Raw genomic sequence first — 19,384 nt, 5'->3', positions numbered from 1 at the left:
TTGGCCAGCAGAAATCAAGGTTTCAGTCTTTAAAGAGCCTCGGAGTGACTCTTGAAACGTCCTGTGACATCACAAGATTGTAATTCGATTGTAATTATATGTAATTATATCCCAGCCCTACAGGTAAAGTGAGAACAGTGGGACTTCAACAAGAATCTGTATTTATGTTTGTCTTTACTTCACTTGTGTTTTGGAGTTACCAAGTTTTAGGGAAAGTTAAGTTTGTATGATTTGAGACAAAACTGTGCCTGATGACAAAACAAACAAACAAACAAACAAACAAACAATCAAACAAACAAACAAACCTTACAGCCCAAAGTATGACACTCTGTTATGTTTTAATGTGTTTATTAAATTTGTTCTTTATCTCCAACATCTTAACTCTAACTTCTTGTATTTCATGTCGAGCTTCTGAATTATAGATCCTGCGGAGCAAATGACATTTGTTCATTGAACAGACATCGTTACTAAAATTGTGCATTCCTGATCAGCTTTTTGTTCATATGATTTCCTACAGAAATGTCTATGGTTATACACAATTTGTACAATGCAGACATGTCCAAAAAATTGCATTTCCAGTCTCTCCAGTCTCTTGCATTTCTGTGCCTGAAGGCATTGTGATCTTATCAAAGGTCTTATATATTATGGCGCCCTCTGGTGGCAAATAGAAACATTACAGTCACTTTGTTTTTCAAAGAAGAAAAAGGATAGTCTATGGAACAGTGTCTTAACTGAATAAAACAACATCAGACAAGGACCTTGGAATAATTACAGCCTTATGCTCCACAGCATAGCATTAATGAGAAGGAATAGGCTGTCCTGTTAATCTCCATCGATGTTATGGACCCCATTATGAGGGCCCAAGGGGTGGCTGTGTGTGGCTCAGTTGTAAAGTCAGTTGTCTCTCAACTGGAGGATTGAAAGATCCCCAGCTCTTGCATACACACATGTCGAAGTATCGCCATAACTATCCCTCAGACTGTTTGTATTGCCTTGTGCTTTTTTTCATCTGGTACCTTTATGTATGCTATGGGTGATGCAGAGCATTAGTAAAAAGACAGTCTGCAATGCCATTCACAAGGTAGCAGGGGCTCTCACACAACTAATGGATGTGTTTTTGAGGGCTTTTACGACAAATACAGTATAAAATAAAACAGGCTACATTACCTATACATCAACTTTGTGTATGTATATAATGTAGACCCTATCTCGTGTTGTATATTAAATGTAGCCCACTTTTTTCATAGGATTCCCCAGAGTGATCGGTGCAATCGACTGCACACACATACCAATCAGTGCGCATCTGGGTGATAATGAAGGCGGATTATGTGAATCTCAAATCATTCCACAGCCTCAACATTCAGGTAAATCTTGCAATTTCAAATGCACAATGTAGATTTTTACATTTAACTTTCACATTGATAGCAATATGTTGCTCATGTCTGGCTTCATCTCCTTTGTACTTATTCTACTTTTTACATTTTATAGTACAGTACACATTTTTCTATGTAGCCACTGTAACACAAAAGTTTCCCTTGGAGAAAATTAATTACTGTTACTCATCAAATGGAAACTGATTGTTTGGTCATACTGACACATTGACTGGATAATTAAAGGTAATTTATTCTCTTTTTGCACATATTCACACAGCACATGTGTCACAGTTGGACCACCTTTATCTCCACCTTGGAGTCCTTTCAAATACACATTTATTTTAACACTCTATTGTTAACTCCAAATGATTTTCCAGATGACTTGTGACCATCAGTGCATGGTCACCAGCATTGATGCCAAGTGGCCTGGGCTGTCAGCCCTTTTTGATGACCCCCTATCCTGACCCTGATGCTGGGCCACAAACCACATTCAATGTGGCCCTTACCAGAACCAGGGCTTTTGTATACTGATATCATCCTACAACAGAAAGTGATTCAAGCATAGTATTTGTTGTAATTATAAGCAATGAAAGTAAGCCACTCACCACTTTGAATGATGTTCTTATGTTTGTATTTTATTTGCTCCCATGAGCGCTTTGAATCACTGAGGTTGATTTTGAACGAACAAGGCTAAAATGGTCACACCCAACGCAATAAGAATACATCAAATGTAATTAATGTCAGATCCACTTTTGCCTTAATGATTTCATAAACATATTTACTTACACATTCAAACAATCTGGATCTTGAATTACATTGATTTTTTTGTGAGGGATTTTGTGCTTTTAAATCAACCTCTGTGCAAGATCTTAAATCAATGTACAGTTGTTGTGGGTTACGTCAAAGATGAGCAAATCAGATCGTTTGGTTAATATGCTATGATGATAGCATAAAAAAAAAAAAATTAGAAGGAAATGATGAGACACGGTCCAAAAGTTTGAAGATATATGGAATAGCTTTAATAGAAATAATTGTTTTTCCCAGTTCATCAAAAATGATTATAGAATGTTAGAAGTGTTGACAGATTGTTTTTCTTAACTTAAACACAAAAATGACAATAATAAAGTTAAATTCTAAGAACACAGATATCATGACATTACATCATAAGTGCAGGAAGTGAAAAAGAAGCATTATTTTGACAGCATGTTAAAGAGTTACATGACCTTGAACATCAATCTGACCCTGTCAGGGTTGGAGTAAAGAGCAGGATAAATCCTTTGACTTTATCTGAGGTGTTTATATCTGACAGCTTTATTGACTAGACAAGTGAAATTCCACAAGGAAATTATTATATTTGAAAAGGCACGTTTTTTTTCATTTAATTGCAACCAACAATCTGGACTACAGTAAGTTAATATTTCATTGGTTATCCTTGTCTTTTATTTTCACAAACTGGAAATATTATGTAAGGAATCATCAAAATAATAGTCCAAATATGACTGCTGCGTCTGATTTTGATGCCTATAATTTCAATAATAAATATCATCTAAAGATAAGGTGCTTAAAGTTTGCAACATGAATGAACCCTTATACCTGCAAAGGGCAACAGGCCATTTTTATATATTAAACATTATTATGCTTGTCCTGTTAACTAAGGATTAAATAGTATATATGATCATTCAACCCCAGCCATATAGAAAAGGATATCCTCTCAGTTGTTCTTTTTTATCCCAGTGATAGCATTCACTTTCTAAATGGTTTTAAAGGGATACCAGCACAGACGCTATTGCTGGTTTGACAGTAGCAATGACAGCAGCACAAGGAAGGATGCAGTGAGGAGACTGATTTTGTGGCTCGCTCCGCCTGAAACTTCTGTAAAAGAGGGGGAAAAAGAAATTAAGTTGTTGTTTGAACATACAACTATTTCTTCTGCCTGTGTATTTTCTTTTCTGATGAAATAATAAATTCAATTTACAGGGTTATTTATTTATTTATATAACTTACGTATGCCATTCACAAATATTGAGCTGGTGTCAATGTTAAAGGCTGTGATATCTGAAGCTGCTGCAACCAAAACATTTGCAATCTGAGTGCCATTAGGAACATTCATGTTTGCAAATGAAAGGTCCATGTTGTTGAAAATCGATCCATTACTGCATTAGAAATACAGAAGAAATACTGTTTTAGTTTTCAACAAATTAATAAAAAAACATCCCCTTGATCATATCGATAGAACAGGGACAAATTACCTGAATGAAGTCACAGTCAAGTTCCTGAATGAAGAGAATGTTGCCTTGTAGACTGGTTCAAGCTGCAGGGATAAAAGAAACAAATCCAAGTCCATTAAGCTCAGCACTCTTATGGTGTACTTTCACTACACTATACATTGTTTCAAGAATAACACTTTCCAAATTCCTTCATTCAAGTATCTGTGAGGTTCTTAACGGTCTTCACTTTAATTTATAGAAAAAGTAAGCAGTGGGAGATTCGGACAAACAGCCGTGATGTCGTTTGGGGGTGCCAACTGTGGGACACACATGGAACCAACGAGCTGTTAAGTGGTGTGAGATTTGAAGCCGCTTCCCTTTTTTGACTGCTTCAGTTGAGCCTTCTCTTTTGGTGGGGCTCGACTTTTAAATGCACAATGCATAAAGTTAAATATTTACACATGTAAATGTTAACATTCTCTTTACTGTTCTCTGACCTAAACACACAGAGCAGTAAAACAAAACCAACATTGGCCTTGATAGTTTCATAATATATCTATTTAAAAATGATATCCAAAATTTCCCAATTTGTTAACACAGTGTTAACACAAGCAGGACCAAGAACCTAGATCTTGTGAGTGCTGCCAGGCTGACATGAAAAGAAAGCTCCAAGATGTGGGTCATTAAGTTTATGTTTAGGAAAAAGGCCTTAATAAGAGATCCTTTTTCATTTTTAAAAACATTTTTGAATGGGTAGTGTTTAATGTGATTTGTCAGTTGTATGCAGATCATCTTGAGAGCTAGAGACTTACAGTAGATTTGATCATTGCAGCTCGATTGATAAATTCTGAAGAAGATGGATTCAGCAAGTCAATTGTAAATGTCTCTCCAGCAGAGCGGAAAGTCAGTGTCCGTGTCACAAGTTGTTCAGTTGTTGCCAAAACTGTTGTTACAGAGGACATTGTTGCAATTGAAGTCTGGGCTGCAGTTGGAGAACTTGTAGTTGTATTTGTATCTCCTGTAAAACAATGAAAAATATTAGATAAAGTTGGCTGCTCATACTTTTTGTTCCCTTTATGCCTATATAAAGGAACACATAACACAGCATTTTCAATCTCTCAACCCCAATAAAACCAAATTTGCGTTAACACTCTTTCGTTTATGCTAGGAAGCCCTTCTATTTAACTTTAATTCTTTAATGTTCAAAATGGCAGTTAATAATATACTTTATGTCAATAGTCATTCAGATTTTGAAAACTCACAAGATTAACTGATGTACAGAACAGTCACTAACTTCAGAAAATGTATGCTCTTCTTAAAAACCAGTAATACAAAAAAAATGGACGAATTCAATGAAGGATTCAAGACGTATTTGGAGGCTTCATGAATGTTACTTAACTAAAGCTATTATTTTCATATGTCTTGGAAATGTTTGTTTCATAAATGCTAAACTTGGATTCATTCACACATATCTATACCTGCATATAAACAAATATTAACAAAATCCGAAATGAACAGATTATATTTTAGAAGATGACGAAGAAAAAACATTGAATACATTATAATAATAACAAAATCGAAAACATTGTTACTTACGCATGACTTCAATGGTCGCTGGATCAACAGAGATGTTGAACGTATTGTTGGGGTTAGCCAAAGCGTCTTGTAAAGTTTTTACCAATTCAGCCTCTGCAGGGATTTGTTCTTCTGTAACTGTATTGTTGAACACGAGAGCAACCTCCGCTTGAGTGCCTTCCATTCGAGTCCTTACTATTGCACGCCTAAATTAATTAAAAAAACACACACAAAACTTAATCAGATTTTTCCAGCTATTTAGAATGTGTTTTGATGTATGTTTTTTAACATTCATAGTTACTGCAAAACTCACTTAAGTTGAGACTCAAAACCAACAATGTACTCTTTCAGTTATAAGAAAATGTATTCAGAACAATGCTTTCAAGGCTAGGAGTATTACCTGAATCGTATCACAATGGTGCGAATAAACAAGGTTCCATATCTTGTACGGTAGATTATGTCACACTGTGAAGGGAAATAAAAGGCAAAAGAAATGAGTCCAATGGAAGAAGCCCCTGAATCAAATAAAGCAAAAGCTTAAAGGAATTTGCCTTGAAATGCATTTTGAATAATCAGAAACTTAAATTTTACGAACCACTGTTACAACTTGTACTTCAAGTGCTTTGAATTGAACACTGTTTGGGTCACTGAGTTCGTCCACAAAAGGTTCTTCCAAGGTTGCTGCAAGAGTAAAAACTGGTGAGGAAGCTTGGGTCACTATGGAACCAATTGTTGTCGACCCTCTTGTTGGAAGAGAACCACCACTAGTTGTTAATGATCCATCAATAGTTGTTGACCCACTGGTGGTCACGGTTGCTTCAGTTGCCCCTGACCCACCAACTGTACTTGAAGCACCAACTATTGTGGATCCACCACTTGTCGTTGGCCCAGCCGTTGTTGTTGTTGTTCCATTTGATATTGTCGACCCTAAAAGTGTTTCAAAATAGAAATAAAAGGTACAAACATTTATAGGTTAACTGGCAATCATACTGAGTGCAGAAAGTATTCGAAATTATTAAATTGTTTTAATGCTGAGTCACAAAAGTTTACAGCACAAGTATCATGTGTTTTTTTTAACTGCTTTTCTTTGTCGAATGTTAAGAATGTGCTTTTTTTTTGGGGGGGGGGGGGGGGGAGCTTAGCTACTTGCCAGGAACTGAATGCAAAACGGTGTCCTGCTTGGGTCTTACAATGTGTCCAATCGTGTACTGACATACTAACAATCATGAGTCATGTCTGCATGGTGCAATAGACCAAATCAAACAACCTAGAGAGTGACTTTACATTCACAAACAATCCAGAGTGTGATGTACATGTGAAGCTTATCAGCTACAAGTCAGATAGCACATCATAGCAAGGAGTCCACCTTCTCAGTGTTTTTCCATCACAGTTAACTGTGTGTCTTTAGCAAGCAGAGTAACATCTCATTAATTATAATTCTAGCCCTCTCTGCTCCACCTTTTGCTTTTCTTGACCAACCATTTAACCTGGCGATTATCATGAGTGAAGCTATGATGTAATGTGTTGACACGACGGCAACATGTTTGAGCAAAATAAACCAACATGAGAGATGCACTCGCATATCATGTTCTGTAAGTTCCTAAAGCCACCGGAAAATTGTTGTTGCCCATTTAGATAGAGTGTAATAACACAAAAAATAATGGACCAAAAACGGAAAAGTAAAATCAAATATGGTTCTGAATGAAGGAAAATTTTGGATTTAAAAAAACAAATACTTAAAATTCATAAAATATGAAATATTTACTTACCGATTACTTCAATAGATGTAGCATTAATTGTCAGGTTGAAGATGTTACTGCCATTTTCCAAAGCCTTTACGAAAACTTCTACAACCTTGGAAGCCTCTGGAATTTCATCCTTTGGAAGTGTGTTGTTAAACTTCAAATCCACCGATACTCTGACGTTTTCCATGTCCGGACTATTTAAAATAAAAAACACACACATAAATTACAATTGTTTTAAAAATTGCATGGCTTTTTCCCCACTTTAATATTAGATTGCTATTGCTATGGCCAACTGAAGTCTTTAAATCTGTTTGACCATTGGCCAAAAGATGGTTTCCTGGTTATAATGTGATGTAGTTTATTTCTGAGACTTGCAAGCCTCTAAAGATTACCTAAATTTGATGACACTGGTCTGGTTGAAATCAGTCCCAAAAGACTGTCCAAAGATGAAGTCGCACTGTGAACAAGAAGGAACAATGTCAAACATAAAACATGCTTAAATTGCAGTGGCTTTTTAAACTACATCAGACACAAAGGCAAAATGAATCAAGGCAGCCTTCTTAACGTGGATCAAGTCTGGCCTTAAAATAATATCACAAAGAGTACTGGCAAGACCTTCTCTTTGTGTAAGTTCAATGAGAACTTTCATTTTGCTAAAGCGCTATATGAAACTCTTGAACATGTGCTGTAGATGCTTTGAATAGGGTACTTTGTGTTATACGCACCATCCATACAACTTGCTTTTCAAGCTCAATATATTCTGTGCTGCTGCGATTGTTGAGTGCTTCTTCAAATTGTTCTCCTGTTAAGGTTACGTCCAGAGCCACAACAGACAGCTTTTCAGTCGTCGTTGGAACACTGGTTGTTGATCCACTGGTTGTTGATCCACCATTTGTTGAGTCTAAAGGTCATGTGTAATGGATGACAAAAGGTAATTATTAGGAATTGATACTTGGGGGAAGGAAAAGTTAATTCACGAAGGAATTTTTGACTCACCAATTACTTTGATGGAGGTGGTATTAATAGTGAGGTTGAAGGTCAAGCTGTTGCTTTCCACAGCCTCCACTAAGACTTCTACAACCGCGGAAGCCTCTGGAATTTCATCCTTTGGAAGTGTGTTGTTAAACTTCAAATCCACCGATACTCTGACGTTTTCCATGTCCGGACTATTTAAAATAAAAAACACACACATAAATTACAATTGTTTTAAAAATTGCATGGCTTTTTCCCCACTTTAATATTAGATTGCTATTGCTATGGCCAACTGAAGTCTTTAAATCTGTTTGACCATTGGCCAAAAGATGGTTTCCTGGTTATAATGTGATGTAGTTTATTTCTGAGACTTGTAAGCCTCTAAAGATTACCTAAATTTGATGACATTGGTCTGGTTGAAATCAGTCCCAAAAGACTGTCCAAAGATGAAGTCGCACTGTGAACAAGAAGGAACAATGTCAAACATAAAACATGCTTAAATTGCAGTGGCTTTTTAAACTACATCAGACACAAAGGCAAAATTAATCAAGGCAGCCTTCTTAAAGTGGATCAAGTCTGGCCTTAAAATAATACCACAAAGAGTACTGGCAAGACCTTCTCTTTGTGTAAGTTCAATGAGAACTTTCATTTTGCTTAAGCGCTATATGAAACTCTTGAACATGTGCTGTAGATGCTTTGAATAGGGTACTTTGTGTTATACGCACCAGCCATACAACTTGCTTTTCAAGCTCAATATATTCTGTACTGCTGCGATTGTTGAGTGCTTCTTCAAATTGTTCTCCTGTTAAGGTTACGTCCAGAGCCACAACAGACAGCCTTTCAGTGTCTACAGTCGTCGTTGGAACACTGGTTGTTGATCCACTGGTTGTTGATCCACCATTTGTTGAGTCTAAAGGTCATGTGTAATGGATGACAAAAGGTAATTATTAGGAATTGATACTTGGGGGAAGGAAAAGTTAATTCACGAAGGAATTTTTGACTCACCAATTATTTTGATGGAGGTGGTATTAATAGTGAGGTTGAAGGTCAAGCTGTTGCTTTCCACAGCCTCCACTAAGACTTCTACAACCGCGGAAGCCTCTGGAATTTCATCCTTTGGAAGTGTGTTGTTAAACTTCAAATCCACCGATACTCTGACGTTTTCCATGTCCGGACTATTTAAAATAAAAAACACACACATAAATTACAATTGTTTTAAAAATTGCATGGCTTTTTCCCCACTTTAATATTAGATTGCTATTGCTATGGCCAACTGAAGTCTTTAAATCTGTTTGACCATTGGCCAAAAGATGGTTTCCTGGTTATAATGTGATGTAGTTTATTTCTGAGACTTGTAAGCCTCTAAAGATTACCTAAATTTGATGACATTGGTCTGGTTGAAATCAGTCCCAAAAGACTGTCCAAAGATGAAGTCGCACTGTGAACAAGAAGGAACAATGTCAAACATAAAACATGCTTAAATTGCAGTGGCTTTTTAAACTACATCAGACACAAAGGCAAAATTAATCAAGGCAGCCTTCTTAAAGTGGATCAAGTCTGGCCTTAAAATAATACTACAAAGAGTACTGGCAAGACCTTCTCTTTGTGTAAGTTCAATGAGAACTTTCATTTTGCTTAAGCGCTATATGAAACTCTTGAACATGTGCTGTAGATGCTTTGAATAGGGTACTTTGTGTTATACGCACCAGCCATACAACTTGCTTTTCAAGCTCAATATATTCTGTACTGCTGCGATTGTTGAGTGCTTCTTCAAATTGTTCTCCTGTTAAGGTTACGTCCAGAGCCACAACAGACAGCCTTTCAGTGTCTACAGTCGTCGTTGGAACACTGGTTGTTGATCCACTGGTTGTTGATCCACCATTTGTTGAGTCTAAAGGTCATGTGTAATGGATGACAAAAGGTAATTATTAGGAATTGATACTTGGGGGAAGGAAAAGTTAATTCACGAAGGAATTTTTGACTCACCAATTACTTTGATGGAGGTGGTATTAATAGTGAGGTTGAAGGTCAAGCTGTTGCTTTCCACAGCCTCCACTAAGACTTCTACAACCGCGGAAGCCTCTGGAATTTCATCCTTTGGAAGTGTGTTGTTAAACTTCAAATCCACCGATACTCTGACGTTTTCCATGTCCGGACTATTTAAAATAAAAAACACACACATAAATTACAATTGTTTTAAAAATTGCATGGCTTTTTCCCCACTTTAATATTAGATTGCTATTGCTATGGCCAACTGAAGTCTTTAAATCTGTTTGACCATTGGCCAAAAGATGGTTTCCTGGTTATAATGTGATGTAGTTTATTTCTGAGACTTGTAAGCCTCTAAAGATTACCTAAATTTGATGACATTGGTCTGGTTGAAATCAGTCCCAAAAGACTGTCCAAAGATGAAGTCGCACTGTGAACAAGAAGGAACAATGTCAAACATAAAACATGCTTAAATTGCAGTGGCTTTTTAAACTACATCAGACACAAAGGCAAAATTAATCAAGGCAGCCTTCTTAAAGTGGATCAAGTCTGGCCTTAAAATAATACCACAAAGAGTACTGGCAAGACCTTCTCTTTGTGTAAGTTCAATGAGAACTTTCATTTTGCTTAAGCGCTATATGAAACTCTTGTACATGTGCTGTAGATGCTTTGAATAGGGTACTTTGTGTTATACGCACCAGCCATACAACTTGCTTTTCAAGCTCAATATATTCTGTACTGCTGCGATTGTTGAGTGCTTCTTCAAATTGTTCTCCTGTTAAGGTTACGTCCAGAGCCACAACAGACAGCCTTTCAGTCGTCGTTGGAACACTGGTTGTTGATCCACTGGTTGTTGATCCACCATTTGTTGAGTCTAAAGGTCATGTGTAATGGATGACAAAAGGTAATTATTAGGAATTGATACTTGGGGGAAGGAAAAGTTAATTCACGAAGGAATTTTTGACTCACCAATTACTTTGATGGAGGTGGTATTAATAGTGAGGTTGAAGGTCAAGCTGTTGCTTTCCACAGCCTCCACTAAGACTTCTACAACCGCGGAAGCCTCTGGAATTTCATCCTTTGGAAGTGTGTTGTTAAACCTCAACTCCACCGATACTCTGACGTTTTCCATGTCTGGACTATTTAAAATAAAAAACACACTCATAAAGTACAATTGTTTTAAAAATTGCATGGATTTTCGCCCACTTTAATATTAGATTGCTATTGCTATGGCCAACTGAAGTCTTTAAATCTGTTTGACCATTGGCCAAAAGATGGTTTCCTGGTTATAATGTGATGTAGTTTATTTCTGAGACTTTTAAGCCTCTAAAGATTACCTAAATTTGATGACACTGGTCTGGTTGAAATCAGTCCCAAAAGACTGTCCAAAGATGAAGTCGCACTGTGAACAAGAAGGAACAATGTCAAACATAAAACATGCTTAAATTGCAGTGGCTTTTTAAACTACATCAGACACAAAGGCAAAATGAATCAAGGCAGCCTTCTTAAAGTGGATCAAGTCTGGCCTTAAAATAATACTACAAAGAGTACTGGCAAGACCTTCTCTTTGTGTAAGTTCAATGAGAACTTTCATTTTGCTTAAGCGCTATATGAAACTCTTGAACATGTGCTGTAGATGCTTTGAATAGGGTACTTTGTGTTATACGCACCAGCCATACAACTTGCTTTTCAAGCTCAATATATTCTGTACTGCTGCGATTGTTGAGTGCTTCTTCAAATTGTTCTCCTGTTAAGGTTACGTCCAGAGCCACAACAGACAGCCTTTCAGTGTCTACAGTCGTCGTTGGAACACTGGTTGTTGATCCACTGGTTGTTGATCCACCATTTGTTGAGTCTAAAGGTCATGTGTAATGGATGACAAAAGGTAATTATTAGGAATTGATACTTGGGGGAAGGAAAAGTTAATTCACGAAGGAATTTTTGACTCACCAATTACTTTGATGGAGGTGGTATTAATAGTGAGGTTGAAGGTCAAGCTGTTGCTTTCCACAGCCTCCACTAAGACTTCTACAACCGCGGAAGCCTCTGGAATTTCATCCTTTGGAAGTGTGTTGTTAAACTTCAAATCCACCGATACTCTGACGTTTTCCATGTCCGGACTATTTAAAATAAAAAACACACACATAAATTACAATTGTTTTAAAAATTGCATGGCTTTTTCCCCACTTTAATATTAGATTGCTATTGCTATGGCCAACTGAAGTCTTTAAATCTGTTTGACCATTGGCCAAAAGATGGTTTCCTGGTTATAATGTGATGTAGTTTATTTCTGAGACTTGTAAGCCTCTAAAGATTACCTAAATTTGATGACATTGGTCTGGTTGAAATCAGTCCCAAAAGACTGTCCAAAGATGAAGTCGCACTGTGAACAAGAAGGAACAATGTCAAACATAAAACATGCTTAAATTGCAGTGGCTTTTTAAACTACATCAGACACAAAGGCAAAATTAATCAAGGCAGCCTTCTTAAAGTGGATCAAGTCTGGCCTTAAAATAATACCACAAAGAGTACTGGCAAGACCTTCTCTTTGTGTAAGTTCAATGAGAACTTTCATTTTGCTTAAGCGCTATATGAAACTCTTGAACATGTGCTGTAGATGCTTTGAATAGGGTACTTTGTGTTATACGCACCAGCCATACAACTTGCTTTTCAAGCTCAATATATTCTGTACTGCTGCGATTGTTGAGTGCTTCTTCAAATTGTTCTCCTGTTAAGGTTACGTCCAGAGCCACAACAGACAGCCTTTCAGTGTCTACAGTCGTCGTTGGAACACTGGTTGTTGATCCACTGGTTGTTGATCCACCATTTGTTGAGTCTAAAGGTCATGTGTAATGGATGACAAAAGGTAATTATTAGGAATTGATACTTGGGGGAAGGAAAAGTTAATTCACGAAGGAATTTTTGACTCACCAATTATTTTGATGGAGGTGGTATTAATAGTGAGGTTGAAGGTCAAGCTGTTGCTTTCCACAGCCTCCACTAAGACTTCTACAACCGCGGAAGCCTCTGGAATTTCATCCTTTGGAAGTGTGTTGTTAAACTTCAAATCCACCGATACTCTGACGTTTTCCATGTCCGGACTATTTAAAATAAAAAACACACACATAAATTACAATTGTTTTAAAAATTGCATGGCTTTTTCCCCACTTTAATATTAGATTGCTATTGCTATGGCCAACTGAAGTCTTTAAATCTGTTTGACCATTGGCCAAAAGATGGTTTCCTGGTTATAATGTGATGTAGTTTATTTCTGAGACTTGTAAGCCTCTAAAGATTACCTAAATTTGATGACATTGGTCTGGTTGAAATCAGTCCCAAAAGACTGTCCAAAGATGAAGTCGCACTGTGAACAAGAAGGAACAATGTCAAACATAAAACATGCTTAAATTGCAGTGGCTTTTTAAACTACATCAGACACAAAGGCAAAATTAATCAAGGCAGCCTTCTTAAAGTGGATCAAGTCTGGCCTTAAAATAATACTACAAAGAGTACTGGCAAGACCTTCTCTTTGTGTAAGTTCAATGAGAACTTTCATTTTGCTTAAGCGCTATATGAAACTCTTGAACATGTGCTGTAGATGCTTTGAATAGGGTACTTTGTGTTATACGCACCAGCCATACAACTTGCTTTTCAAGCTCAATATATTCTGTACTGCTGCGATTGTTGAGTGCTTCTTCAAATTGTTCTCCTGTTAAGGTTACGTCCAGAGCCACAACAGACAGCCTTTCAGTGTCTACAGTCGTCGTTGGAACACTGGTTGTTGATCCACTGGTTGTTGATCCACCATTTGTTGAGTCTAAAGGTCATGTGTAATGGATGACAAAAGGTAATTATTAGGAATTGATACTTGGGGGAAGGAAAAGTTAATTCACGAAGGAATTTTTGACTCACCAATTACTTTGATGGAGGTGGTATTAATAGTGAGGTTGAAGGTCAAGCTGTTGCTTTCCACAGCCTCCACTAAGACTTCTACAACCGCGGAAGCCTCTGGAATTTCATCCTTTGGAAGTGTGTTGTTAAACTTCAAATCCACCGATACTCTGACGTTTTCCATGTCCGGACTATTTAAAATAAAAAACACACACATAAATTACAATTGTTTTAAAAATTGCATGGCTTTTTCCCCACTTTAATATTAGATTGCTATTGCTATGGCCAACTGAAGTCTTTAAATCTGTTTGACCATTGGCCAAAAGATGGTTTCCTGGTTATAATGTGATGTAGTTTATTTCTGAGACTTGTAAGCCTCTAAAGATTACCTAAATTTGATGACATTGGTCTGGTTGAAATCAGTCCCAAAAGACTGTCCAAAGATGAAGTCGCACTGTGAACAAGAAGGAACAATGTCAAACATAAAACATGCTTAAATTGCAGTGGCTTTTTAAACTACATCAGACACAAAGGCAAAATTAATCAAGGCAGCCTTCTTAAAGTGGATCAAGTCTGGCCTTAAAATAATACCACAAAGAGTACTGGCAAGACCTTCTCTTTGTGTAAGTTCAATGAGAACTTTCATTTTGCTTAAGCGCTATATGAAACTCTTGTACATGTGCTGTAGATGCTTTGAATAGGGTACTTTGTGTTATACGCACCAGCCATACAACTTGCTTTTCAAGCTCAATATATTCTGTACTGCTGCGATTGTTGAGTGCTTCTTCAAATTGTTCTCCTGTTAAGGTTACGTCCAGAGCCACAACAGACAGCCTTTCAGTCGTCGTTGGAACACTGGTTGTTGATCCACTGGTTGTTGATCCACCATTTGTTGAGTCTAAAGGTCATGTGTAATGGATGACAAAAGGTAATTATTAGGAATTGATACTTGGGGGAAGGAAAAGTTAATTCACGAAGGAATTTTTGACTCACCAATTACTTTGATGGAGGTGGTATTAATAGTGAGGTTGAAGGTCAAGCTGTTGCTTTCCACAGCCTCCACTAAGACTTCTACAACCGCGGAAGCCTCTGGAATTTCATCCTTTGGAAGTGTGTTGTTAAACCTCAACTCCACCGATACTCTGACGTTTTCCATGTCTGGACTATTTAAAATAAAAAACACACTCATAAAGTACAATTGTTTTAAAAATTGCATGGATTTTCGCCCACTTTAATATTAGATTGCAATTCCTACGGCCAACTGAAGTCTTTAAATACGTTTGACCATTGGCCAAAAGATGGTTTCCTAGTTATAATGTGATGTAGTTTATTTCTGAGACTTGTAAGCCTCTAAAGATTACCTAAATTTGATGACATTGGTCTGGTTGAAATCAGGCCCAAAAGACTGTCCAAAGATGAAGTCGCACTGTGAACAAGAAGGAACAATGTCAAACATAAAACATGCTTAAATTGCAGTGGCTTTTTAAATGACATCAGACACAAAGGCAAAATTAATCGAGGCAGCCTTCTTAACGTGGATCAAGTCTGGCCTTAAAATAATATCACAAAGAGTACTGGCAAGACCTTCTCTTTGTGTAAGTTCAATGAGAACTTTCATTTTGCTTAAGCGCTATATGAAACTCTTGAACATGTGCTGTAGATGCTTTGAATAGGGTACTTTGTGTTATACGCACCATCCATACAACTTGCTTTTCAAGCTCAATATATTCTGTGCTGCTGAGATTGTTGAGTGCTTCTTCAAATTGTTTTCCTGTTAAAGTTACGTCCAGAGCCACAACAGGCAGCCTTTCAGTGTCTACAGTCGTCGTTGGTCCACTGGTTGTTGATCCACTGGTTGTTGATCCACCATTTGTTGAGTCTACAGGTCATGTGTGATGGATGACAAAAGGTAATTATTAGGATGTGATCTGGCCAGTATTGATACTTGAGGGAAGGAAAAGTCAATTCACAAAGGAATTTTTGACTCACCAATTACTTTGATGGAGGTGGTATTAATAGTGAGGTTGAAGGTCATGCTGCTGCTTTCCACAGCCTCCACTAAGACTTCTACAACCGCGGAAGCCTCTGGAATTTCATCCTTTGGAAGTGTGTTGTTAAACCTCAACTCCACCGATACTCTGACGTTTTCCATGTCTGGACTATTTAAAATAAAAAACACACTCATAAAGTACAATTGTTTTAAAAATTGCATGGATTTTCGCCCACTTTAATATTAGATTGCAATTCCTACGGCCAACTGAAGTCTTTAAATACGTTTGACCATTGGCCAAAAGATGGTTTCCTAGTTATAATGTGATGTAGTTTATTTCTGAGACTTGTAAGCCTCTAAAGATTACCTAAATTTGATGACATTGGTCTGGTTGAAATCAGGCCCAAAAGACTGTCCAAAGATGAAGTCGCACTGTGAACAAGAAGGAACAATGTCAAACATAAAACATGCTTAAATTGCAATGGCTTTTTAAATGACATCAGACACAAAGGCAAAATTAATCGAGGCAGCCTTCTTAACGTGGATCAAGTCTGGCCTTAAAATAATATCACAAAGAGTACTGGCAAGACCTTCTCTTTGTGTAAGTTCAATGAGAACTTTCATTTTGCTTAAGCGCTATATGAAACTCTTGAACATGTGCTGTAGATGCTTTGAATAGGGTACTTTGTGTTATACGCACCATCCATACAACTTGCTTTTCAAGCTCAATATATTCTGTGCTGCTGAGATTGTTGAGTGCTTCTTCAAATTGTTTTCCTGTTAAAGTTACGTCCAGAGCCACAACAGGCAGCCTTTCAGTGTCTACAGTCGTCGTTGGTCCACTGGTTGTTGATCCACTGGTTGTTGATCCACCATTTGTTGAGTCTAAAGGTCATGTGTGATGGATGACAAAAGGTAATTATTAGGATGTGATCTGGCCAGTATTGATACTTGAGGGAAGGAAAAGTCAATTCACAAAGGAATTTTTGACTCACCAATTACTTTGATGGAGGTGGTATTAATAGTGAGGTTGAAGGTCATGCTGCTGCTTTCCACAGCCTCCACTAAGACTTCTACAACCTTGGAAGCCTCTGGAATTTCATCCTTTGGAAGTGTGTCGTTAAACTTCACCTCCACCGATACTCTGACGTTTTCCATGTCCGGACTATTTGAAATAAAAAACACACACATAAATTACAATTGTTTTAAAAATTGCATGGATTTTCCCCCACTTTAATATTAGATTGCAATTCCTACAGCCAACTGAAGTCTTTAAATCTGTTTGACCATTGGCCAAAAGATGGTTTCCTGGTTATATTGTGATGTAGTTTATTTCTGAGACTTGTAAGCCTCTAAAGATTACCTAAATTTGATGACATTGGTCTGGTTGAAATCAGTCCCAAAAAACTGTCCAAAGATGAAGTCGCACTGTGAACAAGAAGGAACAATGTCAAACATAAAACATGCTTAAATTGCAGTGGCTTTTTAAATGACATCAGACAAAAAGGCAAAATTAATCAAGGCAGCCTTCTTAAAGTGGATCAAGTCTGGCCTTAAAATAATACCACAAAGAGTACTGGCAAGACCTTCTCTTTGTGTAAGTTCAATGAGAACTTTCATTTTGCTTAAGCGCTATATGAAACTCTTGAACATGTGCTGTAGATGCTTTGAATAGGGTACTTTGTGTTATACGCACCAGCCATACAACTTGCTTTTCAAGCTCAATATATTCTGTACTGCTGCGATTGTTGAGTGCTTCTTCAAATTGTTCTCCTGTTAAGGTTACGTCCAGAGCCACAACAGACAGCCTTTCAGTGTCTACAGTCGTCGTTGGAACACTGGTTGTTGATCCACTGGTTGTTGATCCACCATTTGTTGAGTCTAAAGGTCATGTGTAATGGATGACAAAAGGTAATTATTAGGAATTGATACTTGGGGGAAGGAAAAGTTAATTCACGAAGGAATTTTTGACTCACCAATTATTTTGATGGAGGTGGTATTAATAGTGAGGTTGAAGGTCAAGCTGTTGCTTTCCACAGCCTCCACTAAGACTTCTACAACCGCGGAAGCCTCTGGAATTTCATCCTTTGGAAGTGTGTTGTTAAACTTCAAATCCACCGATACTCTGACGTTTTCCATGTCCGGACTATTTAAAATAAAAAACACACACATAAATTACAATTGTTTTAAAAATTGCATGGCTTTTTCCCCACTTTAATATTAGATTGCTATTGCTATGGCCAACTGAAGTCTTTAAATCTGTTTGACCATTGGCCAAAAGATGGTTTCCTGGTTATAATGTGATGTAGTTTATTTCTGAGACTTGTAAGCCTCTAAAGATTACCTAAATTTGATGACATTGGTCTGGTTGAAATCAGTCCCAAAAGACTGTCCAAAGATGAAGTCGCACTGTGAACAAGAAGGAACAATGTCAAACATAAAACATGCTTAAATTGCAGTGGCTTTTTAAACTACATCAGACACAAAGGCAAAATTAATCAAGGCAGCCTTCTTAAAGTGGATCAAGTCTGGCCTTAAAATAATACTACAAAGAGTACTGGCAAGACCTTCTCTTTGTGTAAGTTCAATGAGAACTTTCATTTTGCTTAAGCGCTATATGAAACTCTTGAACATGTGCTGTAGATGCTTTGAATAGGGTACTTTGTGTTATACGCACCAGCCATACAACTTGCTTTTCAAGCTCAATATATTCTGTACTGCTGCGATTGTTGAGTGCTTCTTCAAATTGTTCTCCTGTTAAGGTTACGTCCAGAGCCACAACAGACAGCCTTTCAGTGTCTACAGTCGTCGTTGGAACACTGGTTGTTGATCCACTGGTTGTTGATCCACCATTTGTTGAGTCTAAAGGTCATGTGTAATGGATGACAAAAGGTAATTATTAGGATGTGATCTGGCCAGAATTGATACTTGAGGGGTGGAAAAGTCAATTCACGTAGGGATTTTTGACTCACCAATTACTTTGATGGAGGTGGTATTAATAGTGAGGCGGTTTTCCACAGCCTCCACTAAGACTTCTACAACCTCGGAAGCCTCTGGAATTTCATCCTTTGGAAGTGTGTCGTTAAACTTCACCTCCACCGATACTCTGACGTTTTCCATGTCCGGACTATTTGAAATAAAAAACACACACATAAATTACAATTGTTTTAAAAATTGCATGGATTTTCCCCCACTTTAATATTAGATTGCAATTCCTACGGCCAACTGAAGTCTTTAAATACGTTTGACCATTGGCCAAAAGATGGTTTCCTGGTTATAATGTGATGTAGTTTATTTCTGAGACTTGTAAGCCTCTAAAGATTACCTAAATTTGATGACATTGGTCTGGTTGAAATCAGGCCCAAAAGACTGTCCAAAGATGAAGTCGCACTGTGAACAAGAAGGAACAATGTCAAACATAAAACATGCTTAAATTGCAGTGGCTTTTTAAATGACATCAGACACAAAGGCAAAATGAATCAAGGCAGCCTTCTTAACGTGGATCAAGTCTGGCCTTAAAATAATATCACAAAGAGTACTGGCAAGACCTTCTCTTTGTGTAAGTTCAATGAGAACTTTCATTTTGCTTCAGCGCTATATGAAAAAAATGTATTTACATGGCCTGAACCCTTTTGTGTAACA

General features: G+C 37.4%; 1 protein-coding gene and 1 long non-coding RNA gene across 2 annotated transcripts; both read right to left on the bottom strand.

Moving 5' to 3' along the window:
* Positions 1-2,369: 2,369 nt before the first annotated feature.
* Positions 2,370-14,912, bottom strand: LOC136177353 (mucin-22-like). The gene is made up of 32 exons (XM_065950342.1): positions 14,746-14,912; positions 14,475-14,650; positions 14,142-14,206; positions 13,774-13,943; positions 13,494-13,678; positions 13,161-13,225; positions 12,793-12,962; positions 12,513-12,697; positions 12,180-12,244; positions 11,812-11,981; positions 11,532-11,716; positions 11,199-11,263; positions 10,831-11,000; positions 10,560-10,735; positions 10,227-10,291; positions 9,859-10,028; positions 9,579-9,763; positions 9,246-9,310; positions 8,878-9,047; positions 8,598-8,782; positions 8,265-8,329; positions 7,897-8,066; positions 7,626-7,801; positions 7,293-7,357; positions 6,925-7,094; positions 5,751-6,082; positions 5,556-5,620; positions 5,177-5,361; positions 4,393-4,598; positions 3,623-3,684; positions 3,378-3,526; positions 2,370-3,245 (listed from the first exon to the last, which is right to left on the bottom strand). The coding sequence occupies exons 1-32, from the start codon at positions 14,906-14,908 to the stop codon at positions 3,157-3,159; spliced, it is 4,584 nt and encodes a 1,527-aa protein (XP_065806414.1). The 5' UTR covers positions 14,909-14,912; the 3' UTR covers positions 2,370-3,156.
* Positions 14,913-17,444: 2,532 nt separating this feature from the next.
* On the bottom strand, positions 17,445-18,599 carry LOC136177357 (uncharacterized). The gene is made up of 4 exons (XR_010664986.1): positions 18,420-18,599; positions 18,087-18,151; positions 17,719-17,888; positions 17,445-17,623 (listed from the first exon to the last, which is right to left on the bottom strand). It is a non-coding gene; the product is annotated as an uncharacterized lncRNA (long non-coding RNA).
* Positions 18,600-19,384: the final 785 nt, after the last annotated feature.

This window comes from Labrus bergylta, chromosome 22 (genome assembly GCF_963930695.1).
Source record: "Labrus bergylta chromosome 22, fLabBer1.1, whole genome shotgun sequence".
Lineage (NCBI taxonomy): Eukaryota > Metazoa > Chordata > Actinopteri > Labriformes > Labridae > Labrus > Labrus bergylta.
This window is presented reverse-complemented; position numbering and strand designations above follow the sequence as displayed.